The sequence below is a fragment of the Oncorhynchus tshawytscha genome, unplaced genomic scaffold (genome assembly GCF_018296145.1).
Source record: "Oncorhynchus tshawytscha isolate Ot180627B unplaced genomic scaffold, Otsh_v2.0 Un_contig_4521_pilon_pilon, whole genome shotgun sequence".
NCBI lineage: Eukaryota > Metazoa > Chordata > Actinopteri > Salmoniformes > Salmonidae > Oncorhynchus > Oncorhynchus tshawytscha.
The window spans coordinates 90001-114459 of NW_024609460.1; the positions used below are offsets into that span (position 1 = coordinate 90001).

Sequence of the window (24459 nt, forward strand, 5' to 3'; positions counted from 1 at the left end):
TCTCTCTCCCTACCTCTTTAATCCCTATCTCTCTCTCTCTCTCTCTCTCTCTCCCTCCCCTCTTTAATCCCCCCCTGTATCTCTCTCTCTCTCTCTCTCTCTCTCCCTACCTCTTTAATCCCCCTGTATCTCTCTCTCTCTCTCTCTCCCTACCTCTTTAACCCCTGTGAATCCCCCTCTATCTCCCACTCTCCCCCTCTTTAATCCCTGTATCCTCCTCTCTCTCCCTCTATCTCTCTCTCTCCCTACCTCTTTAATCCCCCTGTATCTCCCTCTCTCCTCTCTCTCTCTCTCTCCCTACCTCTTTAATCCCCCTGTCTCTCTCTCTCTCTCTCTCTCCTACCTCCCTATCTCTCCCTCTTTCTCTCCCCTCCTCTTTAATCCCCCTGTATCTCTCTCTCTCTCTCTCTCTCTCCCTCCCTACCTCTTTAATCCCCTGTATCTCTCTCTCTCTCTCTCTCTCTCCCTCCCTCTTTATCCCCCCTGTATCTCCCCCTGTATCTCCTCTCTCTCTCTCTCTCTCCCTACCTCTTTAATCCCCCTGTATCTCTCTCTCTCTCTCTCTCTCCCTACCTCTTTAATCCCCCTGTATCTCCCTCTCTCTCTCTCTCTCTCTCCCTACCTCTTTAATCCCCTGTATCTCTTTCTCTCTCTCTCTCTCCCTACCTCTTTAATCCCCCTGTATCTCTCTCTCTCTCTCTCCCTCCCTACCTCTTTAATCCCCCTGTATCTCCCTCTCTCTCTCTCTCTCCCTACCTCTTTAATCCCCCTGTATCTCTCTCTCTCTCTCTCCCTCCCTACCTCTTTAATCCCCCTGTATCTCCCTCTCTCTCCCTACCTCTTTAATCCCCCCTGTATCTCTCTCTCTCTCTCTCTCCTCCCTACCTCTTTAATCCCCCCCCTGTATCTCTCTCTCTCTCTCTCTCTCTCTCTCCCTACCTCTTTAATCCCCCTGTATCTCCCTCTCTCTCTCTCTCTCTCTCCCTACCTCTTTAATCCCCCCCTCTCTCTCTCCCTACCTCTTTAATCCCCTGTATCTCCCTCTCTCTCTCTCTCTCCCTACCTCTTTAATCCCCCTGTATCTCCCTCTCTCTCCTCTCTCCCTACCTCTTTAATCCCCCCCTGTATCTCTCTCTCTCTCTCTCTCTCCCTACCTCTTTAATCCCCCTGTATCTCCCCCTCTCTCTCTCTCTCTCCCTACCTCTTTAATCCCCCTGTATCTCCCCTCTCTCTCTCTCTCTCTCCCTACCTCTTTAATCCCCCTGTATCTCTCTCTCTCTCTCTCTCTCTCCCTACCTCTTTAATCCCCCTGTATCTCCCTCTCTCTCTCCTCTCCCTACCTCTTTAATCCCCCTGTATCTCTCTCTCTCTCTCTCTCCCTACCTCTTTAATCCCCCTGTATCTCCCTCTCTCTCTCTCTCTCCCTCCCTCTTTAATCCCCTGTATCTCTCTCTCTCTCTCTCTCTACCTCTTTAATCCCCCTGTATCTCTCTCTCTCTCTCTCTCTCCCTACCTCTTTAATCCCCCCCTGTATCTCCCTCTCTCTCTCTCTCTCTCTCCTACCTCTTTAATCCCCCTCTTTATCCCCCTCTCTCTCTCTCTCTCTCCCTACCTCTTTAATCCCCCTGTATCTCCCCCTCTCTCTCTCTCTCTCCCTACCTCTTTAATCCCCCTGTCTCTCTCTCTCTCTCTCCCTACCTCTCCCCTCTCTCTCTCTCTCCCTACCTCTTTAATCCCCCTGTATCTCTCTCTCTCTCTCCCTACCTCTTTAATCCCCCTGTATCTCTCTCTCTCTCTCCCTCCCTCCTCTTTAATCCCCTACCTCTTTAATCCCCCTGTATCTCCTCTCTCTCTCTCTCTCCCTCCCTACCTCTTTAATCCCCCTGTATCTCCTCTCTCTCTCTCCCTCCCTCCCTACCTCTTTAATCCCCCTGTATCTTCCTCTCTCTGGCTCCCTCTTCTCCTCCCCCTCCAGTCCCATCTCCACCAGTCATCAGACAGAGGGAGTGTAGCAGTTGTCCGGAAGCCGCTCTGATTCGCTGGGAGTCAGGAAACACCAACCCAGTCGACTCCTACACCGTAGAGCTGATTGAGACAGGCACTGATGGACAGAGTGGGGTCACTGAGTAAGAATTAATGCACATGCACTCTCACACCCCCACACACATGCACTCTCACACCCCCACACACACTCACACCCCCACACACATGCCACTCCCACACACATGCACTCTCACACACCCCCACACACATACCCCCACACACACACGCCTGCAAGCACACACATACACACTCACACATAAACTCACACATAAACACACATACAGAAGTTTCAATATAAAATGCAAATTTGAATTAACTTCCTATATTGACTAAAATGAAAAAATGAGTTGACATCAATTCTACTCCCCATTGGTTCTCTCTGCAGGTCTGTAATGTGATTGGTTCTCTCTGCAGGTCTGTAATGTGATTGGTTCTCTCTGCAGGTCTGTAATGTGATTGGTTCTCCCTGCAGGTCTGTAATGTGATTGGTTCTCCCTGCAGGTCTGTAATGTGATTGGTTCTCCCTGCAGGTCTGTAATGTGATTGGTTCTCCCTGCAGGTCTGTAATGTGATTGGTTCTCCCTGCAGGTCTGTAATGTGGTTGTTCCCCTGCAGGTCTGTAATGTGATTGGTTCTCCCTGCAGGTCCATCGTGGCTGTTCCTACCTGTGAGAGTCTGATCCAGCTGGAGTCAGGAAGACAGTACCTCATCTACGTCAGAGCTGTCAACATCGGAGGACCCAGTGACAGGAGCCAGGCTTTTACTGTCTCTACTACAGGTGAGAGGAGAGACCATGTCCTGATACTGTAGTATGTTTAGTTGATGTTGTTCACTGTCAAATATTATTCTGTCTCATAGCACCTTTATAGTTGTCAAGACCAGACAGTGAGGTTGTTACCGTGTGTTTTATAGTTGTCAAGGCCAGACAGTGAGGTTGTTACTGTGTGTTTTATAGTTGTCAAGGCCAGACAGTGAGGTTGTTACTGTGTGTTTTATAGTTGTCAAGGCCAGACAGTGAGGTTGTTACCGTGTGTTTTATAGTTGTCAAGGCCAGACAGTGAGGTTGTTACCGTGTGTTTTATAGTTGTCAAGGCCAGACAGTGAGGTTGTTACTGTGTGTTTTATAGTTGTCAAGACCAGACAGTGAGATTGTTACTGTGTTTTATAGTTGTCAAGACCAGACCGTGAGGTTGTTACCGTGTGTTTTATAGTTGTCAAGGCCAGACAGTGAGGTTGTTACTGTGTGTTTTATAGTTGTCAAGACCAGACAGTGAGGTTGTTACTGTGTGTTTTATAGTTGTCAAGGCCAGACAGTGAGGTTGTTACTGTGTGTTTTATAGTTGTCAAGGCCAGACAGTGAGGTTGTTACTGTGTGTTTTATAGTTGTCAAGACCAGACAGTGAGGTTGTTACTGTGTGTTTTATAGTTGTCAAGCCAGACAGTGAGGTTGTTACTGTGTTTTATAGTTTTATAGTTGTTCAAGTCAAGGCCAGACAGTGAGGTTGTTACTGTGTGTTTTATAGTTGTCAAGGCCAGACAGTGAGGTTGTTACTGTGTGTTTTATAGTTGTCAAGGCCAGACAGTGAGGTTGTTACTGTGTGTTTTATAGTTGTCAAGGCCAGACAGTGAGGTTTTATGTGTTTTATAGTTGTCAAGGCCAGACAGTGAGGTTGTTACTGTGTGTTTTATAGTTGTCAAGGCCAGACAGTGAGGTTGTTACTGTGTGTTTTATAGTTGTCAAGGCCAGACAGTGAGGTTGTTACTGTGTGTTTTATAGTTGTCAAGGCCAGACAGTGAGGTTGTTACTGTGTGTTTTATAGTTGTCAAGGCCAGACAGTGAGGTTGTTACTGTGTGTTTTATAGTTGTCAAGGCCAGACAGTGAGGTTGTTACTGTGTGTTTTATAGTTGTCAAGGCCAGACAGTGAGGTTGTTACTGTGTGTTTTATAGTTGTCAAGGCCAGACAGTGAGGTTGTTACTGTGTGTTTTATAGTTGTCAGTGAGGTTGCCAGATAGTGAGCCAGACAGTGAGGTTGTTACTGTGTGTTTTATAGTTGTCAAGGCCAGACAGTGAGGTTGTTACTGTGTGTTTTATAGTTGTCAAGGCCAGACAGTGAGGTTGTTACTGTGTGTTTTATAGTTGTCAAGGCCAGACAGTGAGGTTGTTACTGTGTGTTTTATAGTTGTCAAGGCCAGACAGTGAGGTTGTTACTGTGTGTTTTATAGTTGTCAAGGCCAGACAGTGAGGTTGTTACTGTGTGTTTTATAGTTGTCAAGACCAGACAGTGAGGTTGTTACTGTGTGTTTTATAGTTGTCAAGGACCAGACAGTGAGGTTGTTACTGTGTGTTTTATAGTTGTCAAGGCCAGACAGTGAGGTTGTTACTGTGTGTTTTATAGTTGTCAAGGCCAGACAGTGAGGTTGTTACTGTGTGTTTTATAGTTGTCAAGGCCAGACAGTGAGGTTGTTACTGTGTGTTTTATAGTTGTCAAGGCCAGACAGTGAGGTTGTTACTGTGTGTTTTATAGTTGTCAAGACCAGACAGTGAGGTTGTTACTGTGTGTTTTATAGTTGTCAAGGCCAGACAGTGAGGTTGTTACTGTGTGTTTTATAGTTGTCAAGGCCAGACAGTGAGGTTGTTACTGTGTGTTTTATAGTTGTCAAGGCCAGACAGTGAGGTTGTTACTGTGTTTTGTGTTTTATAGTTGTCAAGGCCAGACAGTGAGGTTGTTACTGTGTGTTTTATAGTTGTCAAGGCCAGACAGTGAGGTTGTTACGTGTGTTTTATAGTTGTCAAGGCCAGACAGTGAGGTTGTTACTGTGTGTTTTATAGTTGTCAAGGCCAGACAGTGAGGTTGTTACTGTGTGTTTTATAGTTGTCAAGGCCAGACAGTGAGTTACTGTGTGTTTTATAGTCAAGGCCAGACAGTGAGGTTGTTACTGTGTGTTTTATAGTTGTCAAGGCCAGACAGTGAGGTTGTTACTGTGTGTTTTATAGTTGTCAAGGCCAGACAGTGAGTTACTGTGTTGTTACTGTGTGTTTTATAGTTGTCAGAGGCCAGACAGTGAGGTTGTTACTGTGTGTTTTATAGTTGTCAAGGCCAGACAGTGAGGTTGGTTGTTATAGTTGTGTGTTTTATAGTTGTCAAGGCCAGACAGTGAGGTTGTTACTGTGTGTTTTATAGTTGTCAAGGCCAGACAGTGAGGTTGTTACTGTGTGTTTTATAGTTGTCAAGGCCAGACAGTGAGGTTGTTACTGTGTGTTTTATAGTTGTCAAGGCCAGACAGTGAGGTTGTTACTGTGTGTTTTATAGTTGTCAAGGCCAGACAGTGAGGTTGTTACTGTGTGTTTTATAGTTGTCAAGGCCAGACAGTGAGGTTGTTATGTGTTTTATAGTTGTCAAGGCCAGACAGTGAGGTTGTTACTGTGTGTTTTATAGTTGTCAAGGCCAGACAGTGAGGTTGTTACTGTGTGTTTTATAGTTGTCAAGGCCAGACAGTGAGGTTGTTACTGTGTGTTTTATAGTTGTCAAGGCCAGACAGTGAGGTTGTTACTGTGTGTTTTATAGTTGTCAAGGCCAGACAGTGAGGTTGTTACTGTGTGTTTTATAGTTGTCAAGGCCAGACAGTGAGGTTGTTACCGTGTGTGTAGGAACCATCTTCCACCTGCTGCAGGACACAGCCCACCCCTGTCTGTCCATCTCTGAGGACGGCTTCTCCATGTTCTACGGAGACGAGGAGCTCCCGCTCTCCGCCATGACCTTCGACGACAACACCTTCGCCAGGTAGACAAACCAACCAGGTTTACACCTGCTGAACACCTCAGCTAATAGAGATCTGTTAATGACATGGAGATTTACTGTAGCTTTCAAAATGAAACATCTGAAAATGTGAGTGTACTCATCCCGTGATAGTGTGGTGTGTGTACTGTGTGTGTGTAGATTTGTGTTTGGTCCAGGTGTGTCTCCTCCCTCTGATAGTGTATATTGTATGCATGTGTGTTTGGTCCAGGTGTGTAGCTGTCTCTCCTCCCTCTGATAGTGTATATGTGTGTGTTTGGTCCAGGTGTGTAGCTGTGTCTCCTCCCTCTGATAGTGTATATTGTATGCGTGTGTGTACGGTCCAGGTGTGTGTACTGTGTAGGTGTGTGTAGGTGTCTCCTCCCTCTGATAGTGTATATTGTATGCGTGTGTGTTTGGTCCAGGTGTGTAGCTGTGTAGGTGTGTGTAGGTGTCTCCTCCCTCTGATAGTGTATATTGTATGCGTGTGTGTTTGGTCCAGGTGTGTGTACTGTGTAGGTGTGTGTAGGTGTCTCCTCCCTCTGATAGTGTATGCGTGTGTGTTTGGTCCAGGTGTGTAGCTGTGTTAGGGGACCTGATCCCTGTGAGAGGCAGACATTACTGGGAGGTGGAACTGGACGAGGACACAGAGTACAGGATTGGAGTGGCCTATGAAGATACTCAGAGAAACTCCTACCTGGGAGGAACAAATACATCATGGTGCATGAGACATGTCCTCACCCCATCCAGGTGAGAAACCCTAACCTTTAACCCCTAACCTATCACTAACTCTTACCTGGGAGGAGCCAACACGTCCTGGTGCATGAGACATGTCCTCACCCCATCCAGGTGAGAAACCCTAACCTTTAACCCCTAACCTATCACAAATTATTACCTGGGAGGAGCCAACCCGTCCAGGTGAGAATCCCTAACGCTAACCTATCCCTCTACCCTAGCTATCACTAACTGTTACCGGGAAGGAACCAACCTGTCCTCCCTCCAGGTAACGGACTGCTTTGATAGGTTACACAAGCGATTCTCAACCTGTTGTAAATTGTATTAATTTATTTCACCTTTATTTAACCAGGTAGGCCAGTTGAGAACAAGTTCTCATTCACAACTGAGACATGGCCAAGATAAAGCAAAGCAGTGCGACACAAACAACAACACAGAGTTACACATGGAATAAACAAACTTACAGTCAATAACACAATAGAACAGTCTATATAGAGTGTGGTAAGAGTAGACGTAAGGCAATACAATAGGCCGTAGTGGCGAAGTAATTACAATTGGGCAATTAAACACTGGAGTGATAGATATGCAGAATGTGTAGAGATACTGGGGTGCAAAGGACCAAAAACAATATGGGGATGAGGTTGTTGGGTGGGCTATTTACAGATGGGCTATTTACAGGTGCAATGATCTGTAAGCTGCTCTGACAGCTGGTGCTTAAAGTTAGTGAGGGAGATATGAGTCTCCAGCTTCAGTGATTTTTAAAATTCGTTCCAGTCATTGACAGCAGAGAACTGGAAGGAAAGGCGGCCAAAGGAGAAATTGGCTTTGGGGATGACCAGTGAAATGTACCTGCTGGAGCGCGTGCAACGGGTGGGTGCTGCTATGGAGATCAGTGAGCTGAAATAAGGCAGGGCTTTACCTAGTAAAGACTTATAGATGACCTGGAGCCAGTGGGTCTGGCGACGAATATGAAGCGAGGGCCAGCCAACGAGAGCGTACAGGTCGCAGTGGTGGGTAGTGGTGGGGCTTTGGTGACAAAACGGATGCCACTGTGATAGACTGCATCCAATTTGCTGAGTAGAGTGTTGGAGGAGATTTTGTAAATTACATCGTCGAAGTCGAGGATCTTGGTAGGATAGTCAGTTTTACGATTGTTTGTTTTAGCTCCACACAATCCCATCTGAATGACCTAGTGGACGTCCAGAGAAGAAGTTGATAGTTGAATCCGGCGAGTGCTGACTCCTGGACAGACTGGGAGTTGGTAAACACTGTTCTAGAGGACTGACGACTGGGAGTTGGTAAAACACTGTTCTAGAGGGCTGACTCCTGGACAGACTGGGAGTTGGTAAACACTGTTCTAGAGGACTGACTCCTAGACAGACGGAGTTGGTAAAACACTGTTCTAGAGGGCTGACTACTGGACAGACTGGGAGTTGGTAAACACTGTTCTAGAGGGTTGACTCCTGGACAGACGGAGTTGGTAAAACACTGTTCTAGAGGACTGACTACTGGACAGACTGGGAGTTGGTAAACACTGTTCTAGAGGACTGACTACTGGACAGACTGGGAGTTGGTAAACACTGTTCTAGAGGGCTGACTACTGGACAGACTGGGAGTTGGTAAACACTGTTCTAGAGGACTGACTCCTGGACAGACTGGGAGTTGGTAAACACTGTTCTAGAGGACTGACTCCTGGACAGACTGGGAGTTGGTAAACACTGTTCTAGAGGGCTGACTACTGGACAGACTGGGAGTTGGTAAACACTGTTCTAGAGGACTGACTACTGGACAGACTGGGAGTTGGTAAACACTGTTCTAGAGGGCTGACTACTGGACAGACAGAGTTGGTAAAACACTGTTCTAGAGGGCTGACTCCTGGCAGTGTTTTAAATTCAGCTGACTCACCACTACCACTGCATGGCTTCCCAGAGGGAGATGTATGCTTGTCTTCCCACAGGGTCCACCATTACCACACACGGTCTGAAAAGTAGGCCAGCCAAGGAGATTTTTGGTCGTTAAAATATATCTCTCCCCTTCCTGAAGCGCTCGGCTCGCTTCTTCTCACATTTCGCCTCCTAAACCTTTTCTGAGGCAGAAGTGACAAGTCAAGTTGTTTTTTTATTCCTGTGAAAAAGCCCATAGAATACCGATACCTTATAGCTGCTGTTGCCATAGCAACTCTACTATTCCTGGCACTAAACAGGACTGTGGAACTGTCTCTTTACTAGGAGATCATTCACTGAGACATCTCAACATGAAACACCACCACCTCAAAGTGTGTGTGAGAGAGAGGAAAGAGAGAAGGGAGAGAGAGAGAGAGAGCACCTACTGCCTACGCAGAACCAATACAATACAACAATACACACTTCTCATATCCCCTGCTAATCTTCTCTTTGGCAGTAAAATTGTTTTATTTGGCACAGTGACAGTGTTGGGTTGAGGATGTACTGTCTCCCCATGGTACTGTTAGTTTAAGATACCATGTTGGGTTCAGGATGTACATACTGTCTCCCCATGGTACTGTTAGTTTAAGATACCATGTTGGGTTCAGGATGTACATACTGTCTCCCCATGGTACTGTTAGTGTTGGGTTGAGGATGTACATACTGTCTCCCCATGGTACTGTTAGTTTAAGATACCATGTTGGGTTGAGGATGTACTGTCTCCCCATGGTACTGTTAGTTTAAGATACCATGTTGGGTTAGGATGTACATACTGTCTCCCCATGGTACTGTTAGTTTAAGATACTGTTGGGTTGAGGATGTACTGTCTCCCCATGGTACTGTTAGTTTAAGATACTGTTGGGTTGAGGATGTACTGTCTCCCCATGGTACTGTTAGTTTAAGATACTGTTGGGTTGAGGATGTACTGTCTCCCCATGGTACTGTTAGTTTAAGATACCATGTTGGGTTCAGGATGTACATACTGTCTCCCCATGGTACTGTTAGTGTTGGGTTGAGGATGTACTGTCTCCCCATGGTACTGTTAGTGTTGGGTTGAGGATGTACTGTCTCCCCATGGTACTGTTAGTGTTGGGTTCAGGATGTACATACTGTCTCCCCATGGTTCTGTTAGTGTTGGGTTGAGGATGTACTGTCTCCCCATGGTACTGTTAGTTTAAGATACTGTGTTGGGTTGAGGATGTACATACTGTCTCCCCATGGTACTGTTAGTTTAAGATACCGTGTTGGGTTGAGGATGTACTGTATCCCCATGGTACTGTTAGTTTAAGATACAGGTACAACACCATTTGATTCCTGCATCAAGGGTCTCATGTAGTAATTTACTGTGACATTATTGGTCCGGGTTTCATAGCGTTGATCTGGGACCAGGAAGCCTAAGGGTTTGTTTCCCTGACAGAGATGAAGACTAGGCCTGGTCTAATCTAGGACGGGTCTAATCTGTATTCGGGAAAACCATCCAGAAATCTTTTATCTGTTAACTGTATGTCGCTATAAAGCGTCTGCTGAAAATGATTGTGTCGTTACTTATGTTATATTATCACAACACCGACATACCATGTCTGTAGGCTACATGTTATGAGTTGTGTAAGTCACATAACATTGTATGGTCTTAATGACATCAGTCTCCCCCCTTCCTCCCCTCTCTTCCATTCCATCTCCATCCAGACGCAAGTACGACTTCCTGTCACATTCTTCTTCTTCTATATCCTGTACACACAGTGGCCAGTTTATTAGGTACCACCCATCTAGTACCAGGTCGGACCCTTTGCCTCCAGAACAGTCTGAATTATTCGGGGTATGGCGCTCAATTGGTATCAAGGGACCTAATGTGTTCCCCACACCAGTGCACCACCGCCACCAGCCTGCTGCTTAGGCCAGATCCTGACTCTGCCATCAGCATGACACAACAGGAACCGGGATTCGTTGGACCAGGCGATGTTTGTCCACTCCTCAACTGTCCTGTGATTCCGTTCCCACTGGAGCTACTGCTTCTTGTTTTTAGCTGATAGGAGTGGAACCCGGTGTGGTCGTCTGCTGCAACAGCCCGTCCATGACAAGGACCAACGAGTTGTGTGTTCCCAGATGCCGTTCTGCACACCACGGTTGTACTGCGCCGTTCTTTGTCCGCTTGTGGCCCGCCTGTTAGCTTGCACCATTCTTGCCATTCTCCTTCGACCTCTCTCATCAACTGGTTGTTTTCGCTCACAGGACGGCCGCAGCCCAGGAGACTATTTCTGAGGTAATGGATCTGGCGTGCCTGGGAACCAACGATCACACCACGCTCAGTCGCATAGGTCACTCGTTTTGCCCATTCTAACGTTGAATCGAACAGTAGCAATGCGTCTGCCTGATTGATATAGCAGGCCACGGCCACGTGACTGTCTGTAGGAGAGAACCATTTTGGTGAACGTGGTGGTGTACCTAATAAACTGGCCACTGTGTGTATATAGAAGTATGATGTGTAACAAGTCTCACAGAACCATCATTTTCTAAATGACATTCCCTCCATTCTGTCTCCCCCTCTCCTCCATTCTGTCTCCCCCTCTCCTCCACTATCCAGACACAAGTACGAGTTCCTCCACAGCGGCTGGAGCCCAGACATCCGGATAACGGTGAACCCTGTGAGGATAGGGCTCAGTCTGAACTATGAGAGAGGGATCCTGTCCTTCTTCAACGTAGAGCTGGAACAACACCTCTACACCTTCTACTGTAGCTTCCAACGCTACGTTCATCCCTGCTTCGCTCTGGACAACCCCGGTGCGCTCACTGTTCGCACTGGGGTAGAGGCACCGGGGTACGTCCACCTGGTCTGAGTTTACCTACCATGATGATGTCCATGGAAATGTCTTTACCTACCACGATGTACAGGTGTGTCCATGGAAACGTCTTTACCTACCACGATGTACAGGTGTGTCCATGGAAACGTCTTTACCTACCACGATGTACAGGTGTGTCCATGGAAACGTCTTTACCTACCACGATGTACAGGTGTGTCCATGGAAACGTCTTTTCCTACCATGATGTACATTAAAAACACAGAGTACGGGTGTGTCCATGGAAACGTCTTTCTGTTGTCTGATTGTTATTCTAACCCTCTGGACAACACTGCAAGGCAGAGCACAATTATACTACAAAAACATGTTTATGACCCCTCTGTGTAAGTGGGTTAACAACCATATCTGAATAACAACCATGTATATCAGTGGTTTAGACCAGGGTTTGACTGACTACCACAACACTGTTACAGACTAACATGATGAAACCCTGGACTGGACTACCACAACACTGTTACAGACTAACATGATGAAACCCTGGACTGGACTACCACAACACTGTTACAGACTAACATGTATATGAGTGGTTTAGACCTGTTTGACTGGACTACCACAACACTGTTACAGACTAACATGATGAAACCCTGGACTGGACTACCACAACACTGTTACAGACTAACATGATGAAACCCTGGACTGGACTACCACAACATGATGAAACCCTGGACTGGACTACCACAACATGATGAAACCCTGGACTGGACTACCACAACACTGTTACAGACTAACATGAAACAAGATGAATGTTGTTTCCAAATCCATTTATTAATGTATTCCATGGGAACAGATTCACACCATTTTCCATTATACACAATATAACAGTAATAAATCAGTGAATTTGTGTACTGCAGGCTCGGTTGTAGAGCAGGCTCGGTCGTGGATGGACAACTACATATGCTTTTTCAGATTTGAAATAAAAATGACCTTTTCAAATGAAAACGGTTTAATAATTATAACATAAAGTAGCTTTATTTTTGGAGGGGGCAGGGCCGTAGCAATGCGACGCTCTGTCCAATGTCCAGTAGTCGATGACGGTAATAGCAGAGCAAAGCTAGACTTGGGCTGAACACTGCAACCCAGCATCTAAGTGGAATGAGGACACTTTAGGGTGGGGCTGATGGGATTAGTGAAGGGTAGTGGGCCTATGAGTTAGAGTCTTACTGCTAGGAGTCCTCTCCCTCATCAGAAGAGTCCCCACCATAGGGTACTAGGCATGAAGGGTTCTCCACTACCTTCGTCTTCTTCACCTCCTGAGGACAATCTGTAGAAAACAAAGACGGACAGCAAGAGACAGAAAGAGAGCAACACAGAGAGAGAGAGACAGACAGAGAGAGAGAGAGACAGAGAGAGAGGGCAAAACAAGAGAGGAGCCCAGCCCATGTTTGGATTGATCCACAGCCAGTCAGAGCAGAGGGATCACACAGACACCAGATGAGATAGACCCATGTTAGGTAGCAGCAGGTCCAGGAGACATGTGGAGAGAGAACAAGGGGAAGACAAAAGAACACATACAGGAAGTGACGGTTAGCACGGCTCAGCCAATCACAGAGGAGCTGGAACAGATCGTCTCCATTACTCCACTACTGAGGGGAGAAGACATCTTTGAAAACACCACTCAACTTCATCATGGTCAAAAAGTCTGCCCATTCAGGCATCAAGTACAGTGAAGTGTGTTCCCAGTAAGAAGCGTACCCTGTGATGCAGGGGCGCTGGGTGGGACCTCTGGTACTGCTGTCTCCCTGGGTCTCTTGTGTGCCACAGGACCGAGGGTTCTGGGTGGTAGACTGGGTGAGACCTCTGGTACTGCTGTCTCCCTGGGTCTCTTTCGTGCCACAGGGCCAGGGGCCAGAAACACAGCGAGAGGAGGTGGCATCAACATCCTACAGACAGAGACAAAGGAACCAGGTGGAGAAACATCAGAGGCTTCATTTAGGGCTGTGTCCAGTAGGAGTAAAATGTACGAAAACAACCCAAAACTGGTCTGAACGTGTAACAAGAAACAATGGTTCTCTTTTATTCCGTTGTGCCCTTTTGAACACGACCCCGGTGGCTGCAACATTCGCAGCAAAACAAAACCAGAAACATTGTTAAGAGATTTAGAGCAGGAGATCTATGTCGAAACCTTTCAGCTCCTTGTCCCGACTTTTCCTCTCTCTGAGCTGGAGGTAGAGGAGGAGACTTCTCTCTCACCGGGGCCTCAGGTGAGCTGCTGGCAGGCTGAGAGGGAGAGAGACCGGTAGGACTGTTAGCAGAAGACCACTGATCACGGTTTGAATTCCTAAAAACAAACACTTTCTGCACTTAAAGAGTAACCGCTGAGCTAACACCTCTGGGTTGGGGACGGCCTTTATTGATTTTGCTTTAGCCAGGTTATTCAGTTCACAAGCCATTCTCTTGAAAATCATTCTCTCGCATATTTCAGCAGTTTTATCTCTGTCTCACCTGAGAGGCCCGCTCATCCTCAGTCTTTTCCTGAAAGCGCCGTTTAGGACTTCCTGTCCCTGTCTGAGGGGAGCTGGATGACGACAGGTCGGTCTCCGTCTGGTCAGTCTCCGTCGGGTCAGTGCACCCAGGGTCCTGAGACACCAAGGTCAAACCCAAACAGTTAGTCTAAATCCCTGGGGCCATCAATACACCTGGTCAGTCCTGCCCTTATAATGGTGTCCCTCATCAATACATCTGGTCAGTCATTATAATGGTGTCCCACATCAATACATATGGTCAGTCATCATAATGGTGTCCCTCATCAATACATCTGGTCAGTCATTATAATGGTGTCCCTCATCAATACATCTGGTCAGTCCTTATAAATGGTGTCCCTCATCAATACATCTGGTCAGTCCTTAAAATGGTGTCCCTCATCAATACATCTGGTCAGTCAGTCATAATGGTGTCCCTCATCAATACATCTGGTCAGTCATTATAATGGTGTCCCACATCAATACATATGGTCAGTCAGTCATAATGGTGTCCCTCATCAATACATCTGGTCAGTCATTATAATGGTGTCCCTCATCAATACATCTGGTCAGTCCTTATAAATGGTGTCCCTCATCAATACATCTGGTCAGTCCTTATAATGGTGTCCCTCATCAATACATCTGGTCAGTCCTTATAATGGTGTCCCTCATCAATACATCTGGTCAGTCCTTATAATGGTGTCCCTCATCAATACATCTGGTCAGTCCTTATAATGGTGTCCTCATCAATACATCTGGTCAGTCCTTATAATGGTGTCCCTCATCAATACATCTGGTCAGTCCTTATAATGGTGTCCCTCATCAATACATCTGGTCAGTCCTTATAATGGTGTCCCTCATCAATACATCTGGTCAGTCCTTATAATGGTGTCCCTCATCAATACATCTGGTCAGTCCTTATAATGGTGTCCCTCATCAATACATCTGGTCAGTCCTTATAATGGTGTCCCTCATCAATACATCTGGTCAGTCCTTATAATGGTGTCCCTCATCAATACATCTGGACAGTCATTATAATGGTGTCCCTCATCAATACATCTGGACAGTCATTATAATTATGTCCCTCATCAATACATCTGGTCAGTCCTGCCCTTATAATGGTGTCCCTCATCAATACATCTGGTCAGTCCTTATAATGGTGTCCCTCATCAATACATCTGGTTAGTCCTTATAATGGTGTACAACTGAATCTCCTGGCTGCTATTAACTAATGAAACTGATAAGACATTTTCTAAACTGAAGTCCTGAATCCTATTTGGACAATCCACCCATGTTCCTGTCAATACATACCTGTACAGGTTTCCTAGCCACTACGAACTACTAGGCCGAGGTACTGGTTTCCTAGCCACTACGAACTACTAGGCCGAGGTACTGGTTTCCTAGCCACTACGAACTACTAGGCCGAGGTACTGGTTTCCTAGCCACTACGAACTACTAGGCCGAGGTACTGGTTTCCTAGCCACTACGAACTACTAGGCCGAGGTACTGGTTTCCTAGCCACTACGAACTACTAGGCCGAGGTACTGGTTTCCTAGCCACTACGAACTACTAGGCCGAGGTACTGGTTTCCTAGCCACTACGAACTACTAGGCCGAGGTACTGGTTTCCTAGCCACTACGAACTACTAGGCCGAGGTACTGGTTTCCTAGCCACTACGAACTACTAGGCCGAGGTACTGGTTTCCTAGCCACTACGAACTACTAGGCCGAGTACTGGTTTCCTAGCCACTACGAACTACTAGGCCGAGGTACTGGTTTCCTAGCCACTACGAACTACTAGGCCGAGGTACTGGTTTCCTAGCCACTACGAACTACTAGGCCGAGGTACTGGTTTCCTAGCCACTACGAACTACTAGGCCGAGGTACTGGTTTCCTAGCCACTACGAACTACTAGGCCGAGGTACTGGTTTCCTAGCCACTACATACCTGTAATAGGCCGAGGTACTGGTTTCCTAGCCACTACATACCTGTAATAGGCCGAGGTACTGGTTTCCTAGCCACTACATACCTGTAATAGGCCGAGGTACTGGTTTCCTAGCCACTACATACCTGTAATAGGCCGAGGTACTGGTTTCCTAGCCACTACATACCTGTAATAGGCCGAGGTATGGTTTCCTAGCCACTACATACCTGTAATAGGCCGAGGTATGGTTTCCTAGCCACTACATACCTGTAATAGGCAGAGGTATGGTTTCCTAGCCACTACATACCTGTAATAGGCCGAGGTATGGTTTCTTAGCCACTACGTACCTGTAATAGGTATGGGTGTGTCTTCCTGGGACAGACAGGATACTGAACCATAGCCTGAGAAGATGGAGGGTTTGTCGACAGGTTAGATTGACTGGGCTGACCACTAGCAGCACTAGTCCAATAGCCAGAGGGTCCTGGCGGTGTGGGGTAGCTGGTAGAGGCAGCATAGCCCCCAGACAGCCCGTTACACCCTGGGTAACCACTGCTGTACCAGCCCTGGCTAGAGTAAGAGCTATTAGCTGGGTATCCATGAGCTGGGTATGCTGAAAGGGAAGTATAGGAGATCAGGGTTAATGGATGTGATTGGAAGAGATCGTCATTCACAGACAGGGTTGTTGTCTGTCTGACTGTTCTGTTTGTTGTTGTGCCACTAGAGACAGAAAGAGATTCATTTACCACAGTAGCTAGTTGTGTCCGTGGTTTAAGCAAACATAGGAAGTGATTTACGGGAACGGAAACATTCTGGTCATTCTATAATATTCATGTCATTTGAGTAGGACATGGAGTTTCCCTGTCCACGTAACCTGGATGGTCAATTCACCTGATCAGGTAAACTCCCGGGCCTGGCTGGTCAATTCACCTGGTCAGGTAAACTCCCGGGCCTGGCTGGTCAATTCACCTGGTCAGGTAAACTCCCGGGCCTGGCTAGTTATTTCACCTGATCAGGTAAACTCCTGGGCCTGGCTGGTTATTTAACCTGATCAGGTAGACTCCCGGGCCTGGCTGGTTATTTCACCTGATCAGGTACACTCCTGGGCCTGGCTGGTTATTTAACCTGATCAGGTAAACTCCTGGGCCTGGCTAGTTATTTCACCTGATCAGGTACACTCCTGTGCCTGGCTGGTTATTTAACCTGATCAGGTAAACTCCTGGGCCTGGCTGGTTATTTAACCTGATCAGGAAGACTCCCGGGCCCATATTCATAAAATGTCTTGGAGTACGAATGCTGATCTAGGATCAGGCCCCCCCCCCCGTCCGTCCATTCAAATCCCAAACTGATCCTAGACCAGCGCTCAGTACTCAGAGGCTCTTTATGAAAACGGACCCTGGTTCTATGACTGTGGTATTTTAGTTACTGCGTGTTAGTTCTGGTGTGTGAGAGAGGGGAGACTTACGTTGGGTGGAGCCGGTGGCTGTGTAGACGGACACCATACGGCTATGTTCAGCTCTCACCTGGACGACAGACACACAGGGAAACAGGATGACAACACTGAACTCTTTACAAAAAGGGAAGAGAATAATGTTTAGAGAGTAATAAGCAGAGGAAGAAATCCTATGAAATAAGTGTCAGACAAGCAAGTATATCAATAACTTTTAATCCCACAACATGCATGGTTTAAAAAAACAAAACCTGCAGAGTGAGTTGTAGAGCATGGTAGAGAATTCAACAGTTCAGTCTATACTGGTTCAGGATGTGAGTAGGTGCAGAGCACCGTAGACTTGTGTCTGGAGGTCAGGTGGTTCACTCTACTGTTTCCTATAGGAGGTGGGTATCAGTGACAACTACACACTTCAATAGTTTCACCTTCTTTAACCTCCATCGTGGGGCGTGTTCATTAGGGCACGCAAACTGAAAACTTTTCCAAAAACATTTTTACAACAGAAAACAAAATGAGTCCAGGTCCCTCCTCGTTTCTGTCAGTTTTCTTCTGTTTGGTGGCTAATGAACACGACCCACTTTAAATATTATTATTTTTATTTTACCTTTAACTAGACAAGTCAGTTAAGAACAAATTCTTATTTTCAATGACGGCCTAGGAACAGTGGGTTAACTGCCTTGTTCAGGGGCAGAGCGACAGATTTGTACCTTGTCAGCTCGGGGGTTTGAACTTGCAACCTTCCGGTTACTAGTCCAACGCTCTAACCACTAGGCTACCCTGCCGCCCCGTGTACATTGGAGTCATTTAGCATACGCCCCCACCTACACTGTCTACTTCCCTTGCTGTGTATCAAATCAAATGTTATTGGTCACATACACATGGTTAGCAGATGTCATTGGTCACATGGTTAGCAGATGTCATTGGTCACATGGTTAGCAGATGTCATTGGTCACATGGTTAGCAGATGTCATTGGTCACATGGTTAGCAGATGTCATTGGTCACATGGTTAGCAGATGTTATTGGTCACATACACATGGTTAGCAGATGTTATTGGTCACATACACATGGTTAGCAGATGTTATTGGTCGGTTAGCAGATGGTATTGGTCACATACACACGGTTAGCAGATGGTATTGGTCACATGGTCAGATGTTATTGGTCACATACACATGGTTAGCAGATGGTATTGGTCACATACGGTTAGCAGATGGTATTGGTCACATACACACGGTTATGGTATTGGTCACATGGTCAGATGTTATTGGTCACATACACACGGTTAGCAGATGGTATTGGTCACATGGTCAGATGTTAATGGTCACATACACATGGTTAGCAGATGTTATTGGTCACATACACATGGTATTGGTCACATACACACGGTTAGCAGATGGTATTGGTCACACGGTTAGCAGATGTCATTGGTCACATACACACGGTTAGCAGATGTTAATGCGAGTGTAGTGAAATGCTTGTGCTTCTAGTTCCGACAGTGCAGTAATAACCAACAAGTCATCTGGGTGGAAACACTGTGCTGACTTACAGTTTCCAACAGGCTCTCTGTGAGTTTCTTGGCAGCTTCCAGCCCCGTGGAGTAGGGATGGCTACAAGAAAAGACAACAGTGTTGAAATGGGAAGAAACCGACAACAACAACCCACCGCCACCACAGCAGGGAACAACTACAAGAGGAAAGAAACTATTTCAGACCCTACGAGACGAACATATGGTTCACCAAACGTCTAGGAGAGAGCAGCAGGACTGATAGCTCGCCAACGTGTGGTGAGCAGTCTCTTCTGAATGCATACGAGTGAGTTGTAGAGAATTCAACGGTTAAGTATGTCCTGGTTCAGGATGTGAGTAGGTGCAGAACACCAAAGACCCATGTCTGGAGGTCAGGTGGTTCACTCTACTGTTTCCTATAGGAGGTGGGTATCAGTGACAACTACACACTTCAATAGTTTCACCTTCTTTAACCTCCAAATAGTTCACATGGCTTTTGTACTCATCACAGGTTGGTGTATATTGATGAGTCCACCCCCCTCTTCAATGAAAATTCTAATATCAGGGTCTGCTGAGCCCTTATAAAGGTGTTTGACCGGGAAGTAAAATCACTGTTACCTGATGTAGACGTAGAGTGGTTCGAAGGACTCCCGTCGTGAGGCCTGCTCTATGTACCCCGAGCCTTTCCCCCTGAGGAACACTCTGGCTCCCGTCTCTGTCTGGATGTGTCCCAGGTACATCCCTGCAGGACCCTCCACCTTCTCGTTCACATTGAACGAGGGCAGGGACTGGTCCAGACCCACAAAAATCTTGACGTGCACAAAACTCTTGATGGGGAGAGATGACAGTTACATTTGAATAATCCTGGGTCAGGTCAACACATAGTTCAACCACCACATTACAAACATACTTCATCTTATGGACAACAGGAAGCAGTTAGAGTAGGGAGCTGGTCAATGTCTGAACTGCTAACCTTTTAATCCAACTAAATGACTAGCTAGAGAACCGTGTTGTGAGCAGCAGCAGTAACCGTGGTGTGTCTGTAGACCAGGGTGGTTCTCTCTGCCGTGTTACTCTAGGAGGTGGGTATCAGTGAAGGTCACATGGTCTCAACTGGCCTCACCTTCATTACCTCCAGCTATGGGACATGGGCCAGATTGCAAACTAAAAAACATGTTTCCTTGCTGCAAAATTGTGAAAAACCCAAAGTTCCTGTGTTTTTAGAAATCCCAGTTAGAGGATTCCCAGAGTTGGGAGGGAATAAGGAGGGAGGGAATCATCCAAGCAGGATTTCTTAAAAACCTTTCAGGGGAAAATTCTGTGAGGACCAGGGACCCCTGTATCTACCCCTTGGTGTGGCGCGGCGGGCCGGTGTCCATGTGGCACAGGAGGGTTGACACTAGGCATCCTGGGTAGGTGTGGATGTGGGGCAGCCATGGGGCGAGGGGGCTGGGGGTAGAGAGGCAGGGGGGGTATGACGGGTCTCAGCTGGGATCCTAACGCTGCAGCTGTCCTCAACACATCCTCAGAGATGATCTCCTTTATCCTCAGCACTGCCTCTGTAAAACACAGGAAATAGATAGACAAGAGGTCTATGGGGGATAATCTAGTGAGAAAAACAACAGCCAGTCAACCACATCAACCCATGGTCATCCTCTGAGATGTGTGGTCTTCACTAGGTTGTGTAATGTACAACAGCCAGTCAACCACATCAACCCATGGTCATCCTCTGAGATGTGTGGTCTTCACTAGGTTGTGTAATGTACAGGATCCGAGGACAATAAAGTATCTACTGCCACTGTAGACGGGAGGGTGATAGAAAGTCTACTTACTATTGACCTCCTCTTGGCTCTTCCCCTGGACGTGTAAATACAAGGGCCTTTCTCTAAATAAGAAGAGTCGGTTAGAAACCAACGTGGTCAGAGTCAACTACAGATACACACAGTAACACCAACTGCATACATACACTCCCTTTCCATGGGACTTCTCTGCACTGGTCATGTAGTGGCCTCTGGTTGAGACGACTGCACCGCTGAACTGACGGATCTGAAACAAAAAAAAGAAACTTTTCAGTATTAGTTGGGGCCACGAATACATAAAATGTATGTAGATACGTCTTCTAAATAGAATATATTAGATATATATTACACAGAAAGGGTTGCGATTTAGGCCGAGTTATGGTATCCACCCCCTTTTCATTCCTATAGGAGGAAAGGTCCAAGGTCCGTCCCAAATTAAAATTTTAAGAAGGAGCCAAATGGAACGATGCTGGAGAAGAATCAAGGAGAGATGAAAACTAAGCCCCCCCCCCTTTTTTTAACCTCTTCCTGTGTTTTCCCTTTGGTGAGCAGGTTTCTGCTGTTGATGGGCACATCGTTGATATCCACCTCCGTCACCACAGTCTCGTCTCCACTTGTGGCAGCCGACATACACAGAGGGATCTGTGGGCGACACGTTTCATATGAGTCCACATACAAACACTAAATAACTAAAGTCATTTTAGTCATACAGTTGGGTCACTGTTTAACCCTCCCGGGAAGGCAACCAGGGTTCAGGCTTTAGATCCTACTAAAGCACCTATTTGGTTGAACCAGGTTTGTTAGTACTGAGCTGGAACAAAAGCCAGGGACTCACAGTGTGCAGAAGGACTAACTGAGTTAGAGAGACTGCCTAGAGTATTGTAGCCTATTGTGTTGTGAGCAGCAGCAGTAACCGTGGTGTGTCTGTAGACCAGGGTGGTTCTCTCTGCCGTGTTACTCTAGGAGGTGGGTATCAGTGAAGGTCACATGGTCTCAACTGGCCTCACCTTCTATTACCTCCAGCTACGGGGCATGGTTACATTATATTATGTGGTTGAAAACAATGACAATCCATCACTCTCCCTGTTCTCAGAGGCAAGTTGCGCCACCAAAGGAAACTATTCTAGTGTGTGGCTTGAGCCTCTTATGACTGGACAGGTGACCCTTAGGGCTGGATTAAATGCCTGCACAGTGATTCCTCAGGACCATGAGAGTAAGAGAAAGTTACATTAACCCTTTCACTCTCACCTTGCCAGGTAGTGGTGGAGGAACCATCAGTTTCCCCTTGGCCATCAGCATAGCATTGATCTTAGCAGCCATAGCAGCAGCCATCTCCACACCTCCCCCTTGTGCTGCTGGCATGTCCCCCTGCAATGTCTGGGGCACCATGGGGCCAGCTACAGGGTGCTGGGCTGATTGAGGGGTCGTAGTGGCCGATGTGCAGGTCTGGGCAGAGGAAGCAAAGCCGTGCATGATGTCTACCCTCGTTTTGGGCTGAGCAGGCTGATCCCATCTGCTGCTATTGGTCAGGCACCTGGATCCAATATGATGGAGAGAAATTAGACAATTCAACATCAAGTGGCTTGAAACAATAACTAATCTGGGACCCGCTCCATATTGAGATTAGATATCTTATCCAACAGTTTGGGGCTAATTTGCCCGGTTGCCTATCATTTCATCTTAACTCAATATAATTTTGTAGGGCCGGGTTCGAGGGCTAGCTTGTGTTTGCAAGCTAGTTATCGTAACACTAGTCGCGAATGCGCCGATGCCAACATCAGTGTTCGTAGAGTTAGTAGGCCTCGGCATTCTCTTGAAAACTGTTCTGGCCTGTTCCTCTACAAATCATTTATCTTGGAGGGTAGTATCAGCAGGTAACCACTACTTTAGAGAGAGACCGCTTTCTTGACCCTCCACTAAACTAGAGATATGTTAGGTGTCTAGTTAAACGACGTTAGACAATTAAACTTAGCCAGAAACCGGTGTTGCTAACTAACCGTTAGCTCAATTAGCATACCCGTTTTCTAGCAACGTTAGCACGGATCAACTTTACTGCTATGGTTAAAAACATGAATATACGACTGTGGCTTGGTCATCAATTTCGGATAAACCTTTACGAAATATTCTAGTTATTACGATTGTACTTTCATACAGTGGAATAAAAACGTTATCTAGCTAGCTGTAAAACCAGCAACCTCCGCTAACGTTGCTGTACTAAGGAAGGTAGCTAACATGTTAGCACGAAGCTAAAATAAAAAAATACGTGTTCTTGCGTCCGTAACTTATTCAAAATATAAAAGTAAATGGTACTAAATAATATATAAAAAAAAAAAGGGTAACTTACGGTGTCTGTCCAGTCATCCCAGAAGACATAGCTAGTACAGTTCAATATCCAGAGGAATGTGTGTCCTAACTATCCACTCTACTCAGCCCTGGACACCTCCTCATTCCTCAGGACTCCGGTCCGTTCGTAAAGGCCGCCGACGGTGTCGTACAGGGCAGTCTGGATTTCCGTTCCGCTCGTAATAAAAGCACCCCGGGAACTTCACACTGTCGTCAACTGCATAACACCAGAGAAGAGTCCAAGAAAAACGGACAAATCTTTCTTCTTCGTGTGGCTTTTCGGACAGACTAGACGCTATGCTGCCTTTCACCGTTTGGAAAGTGCATTGCACATTTGTTCATTTTATTTATAAAAAATATATAGTTGTCGCATAAGTATTTACCCTGGTTGTTTAAACAAGCCTAAATTAAGTTAGAATTACAATGTGGCTTAACAAATCACATAATACATTATATGGACATGATTTCTGAATGACAACCCCTTCCTCTGTCATCCATATGTTCAACATCTGTAAGGCACCTCAGTGAAGTATTGAATTTCAAGCACAGATTAAACTACGAAGACCAGGGAGTTTATCCAAAAGCCTCATAAAGAAGGGCAGTGATTGGTAGATGTGTAACAATAACAAATCAGACATTGAATATATCTTTAAGCATGGTCAAGTTAATAACGATGCTGTGGATGATTTATTAAAACACCCAGACATATCAAAAATGCAGTCGTCCTTCTGAACTGAGCTTGCAGGACAGGAAGGAAACTGCTTTAAGGATGTCCACCATGAGGCCATTGGTAATTTTTAAAACAGCTACAGAGAAGATGGGAGAAAACTGAGGATGGATCAACAACATGGTAGTGACTCCACAATAATGACTTAAATGACAGAGTGAAAATAATAATAATACAAATAACACTACAAGTCTTCCAAAACGTGCATCTGTATGCAACAAGACACTAAAGTAATACTGCAAAACAACCACGGCAAAGGAATAAACTTTTTGGCCTAAATGCAAAGCCTTACGTTTTAGGGCAAATTCAACACAATTCATGACTGAGTAACTGCCTTTTTATTCTCAAGCATGGTGGTGGCTGCATCATGTTATGGGTATGCTTTACATCGGAAAAGACTGGGGAGTTTTTCAGGATGAAAAGAAACGGGATGGAGCTAAACACAGGCAAAATCCCAGAGGAAAACCTGCTTTAGTCTGCTTTACACTTGATACTGGGAGAGGATTAAACCTTTCAGCAGGCCAATAACCTACAACACGAGTTGCTTACCAAGAAGACAGAATGTTATTGAGTGGCCAAGTTTCAGTTTTGAATTAAATATGCTTGAAATTTTGGGGAAAATTTGGAAAATTGCTCTCTAGCCATGAACCCTAACACCTTGACAAAGTTTGAAGAATTTTGAAATAATAATGGGCAAATATTGCACAATACAGGTGTGCAAAGCTCTTATGAGACTTACCCAAGACGACTCACAGCTGTAATCACTACCAGAGGTGTTTCTAACATGGATTGACCCAGGGGGTGAATATTTATCTAATCAAGTTATATTAGTGTTTTAAGTTTTGTTCATCTTCAATTATTTTTTAGAATTTTTCTTCCACTTTGACATTACAGAGTATTTTGTG

The 24459-nt window shown here is 46.0% G+C and overlaps 2 protein-coding genes and 1 long non-coding RNA gene across 5 annotated transcripts in view; 1 reads left to right on the forward strand and 2 right to left on the reverse strand.

Moving 5' to 3' along the window:
• The window catches only part of LOC112237160 (fibronectin type III and SPRY domain-containing protein 2), a 28921-nt gene extending 17051 nt beyond the window's left edge, over positions 1-11870 (forward strand). Inside the window, exons 10-15 of one of the 2 annotated variants that reach the window (XM_042315418.1) lie at positions 1976-2126; positions 2688-2821; positions 5695-5827; positions 6395-6571; positions 11081-11362; positions 11403-11870. In XM_042315418.1, coding sequence (XP_042171352.1) covers positions 1976-2126; positions 2688-2821; positions 5695-5827; positions 6395-6571; positions 11081-11333 — 848 coding nt within the window. In that variant the 3' untranslated portion in view covers positions 11334-11362; positions 11403-11870. Of the gene's footprint in view, positions 1-1975; positions 2127-2687; positions 2822-5694; positions 5828-6394; positions 6572-11080 lie in introns of both variants that reach the window. The other variant, XM_042315417.1, reaches the window with a different exon arrangement.
• A 230-nt stretch (positions 11871-12100) lies between these two features.
• On the reverse strand, positions 12101-23102 carry LOC112237145 (KH homology domain-containing protein 4-like). Of its 2 annotated transcripts, XM_042315420.1 has the most exons (15): positions 22829-23102; positions 21733-22018; positions 21007-21126; positions 20652-20731; positions 20518-20570; positions 20033-20244; positions 19304-19512; positions 18728-18788; positions 17199-17256; positions 16084-16346; positions 13797-13931; positions 13477-13571; positions 13135-13234; positions 13047-13071; positions 12101-12615 (listed from the first exon to the last, which is right to left on the reverse strand). In XM_042315420.1, the coding sequence occupies exons 1-15, from the start codon at positions 22855-22857 to the stop codon at positions 12518-12520; spliced, it is 1824 nt and encodes a 607-aa protein (XP_042171354.1). In that variant the 5' UTR covers positions 22858-23102; the 3' UTR covers positions 12101-12517. The 2 variants fall into 2 exon arrangements, with proteins under 2 accessions (XP_042171354.1, XP_042171353.1); XM_042315419.1 differs by having other exon boundaries at positions 13047-13234.
• On the reverse strand, positions 15210-16077 carry LOC121844915. The gene is made up of 2 exons (XR_006082215.1): positions 15902-16077; positions 15210-15736 (listed from the first exon to the last, which is right to left on the reverse strand). It is a non-coding gene; the product is annotated as an uncharacterized LOC121844915 (long non-coding RNA).
• Positions 23103-24459: the final 1357 nt, after the last annotated feature.

Excerpts from the sequence above, each read along its gene's own strand:
- LOC112237145 (XM_042315419.1), bottom strand. The coding sequence starts at position 22,857 with ATGTCTTCTGGGATGACTGGACAGACACC. Across the intron at positions 19,513-20,032 it reads CCGCCGCGCCACACCAAGGG|AGTTTTGTGCACGTCAAGAT; the intron begins GTAGATACAGGG and ends CTCCCCATCAAG. Across the intron at positions 16,347-17,198 it reads AGCCACCGGCTCCACCCAAC|CATACCCAGCTCATGGATAC; the intron begins GTAAGTCTCCCC and ends CTTCCCTTTCAG.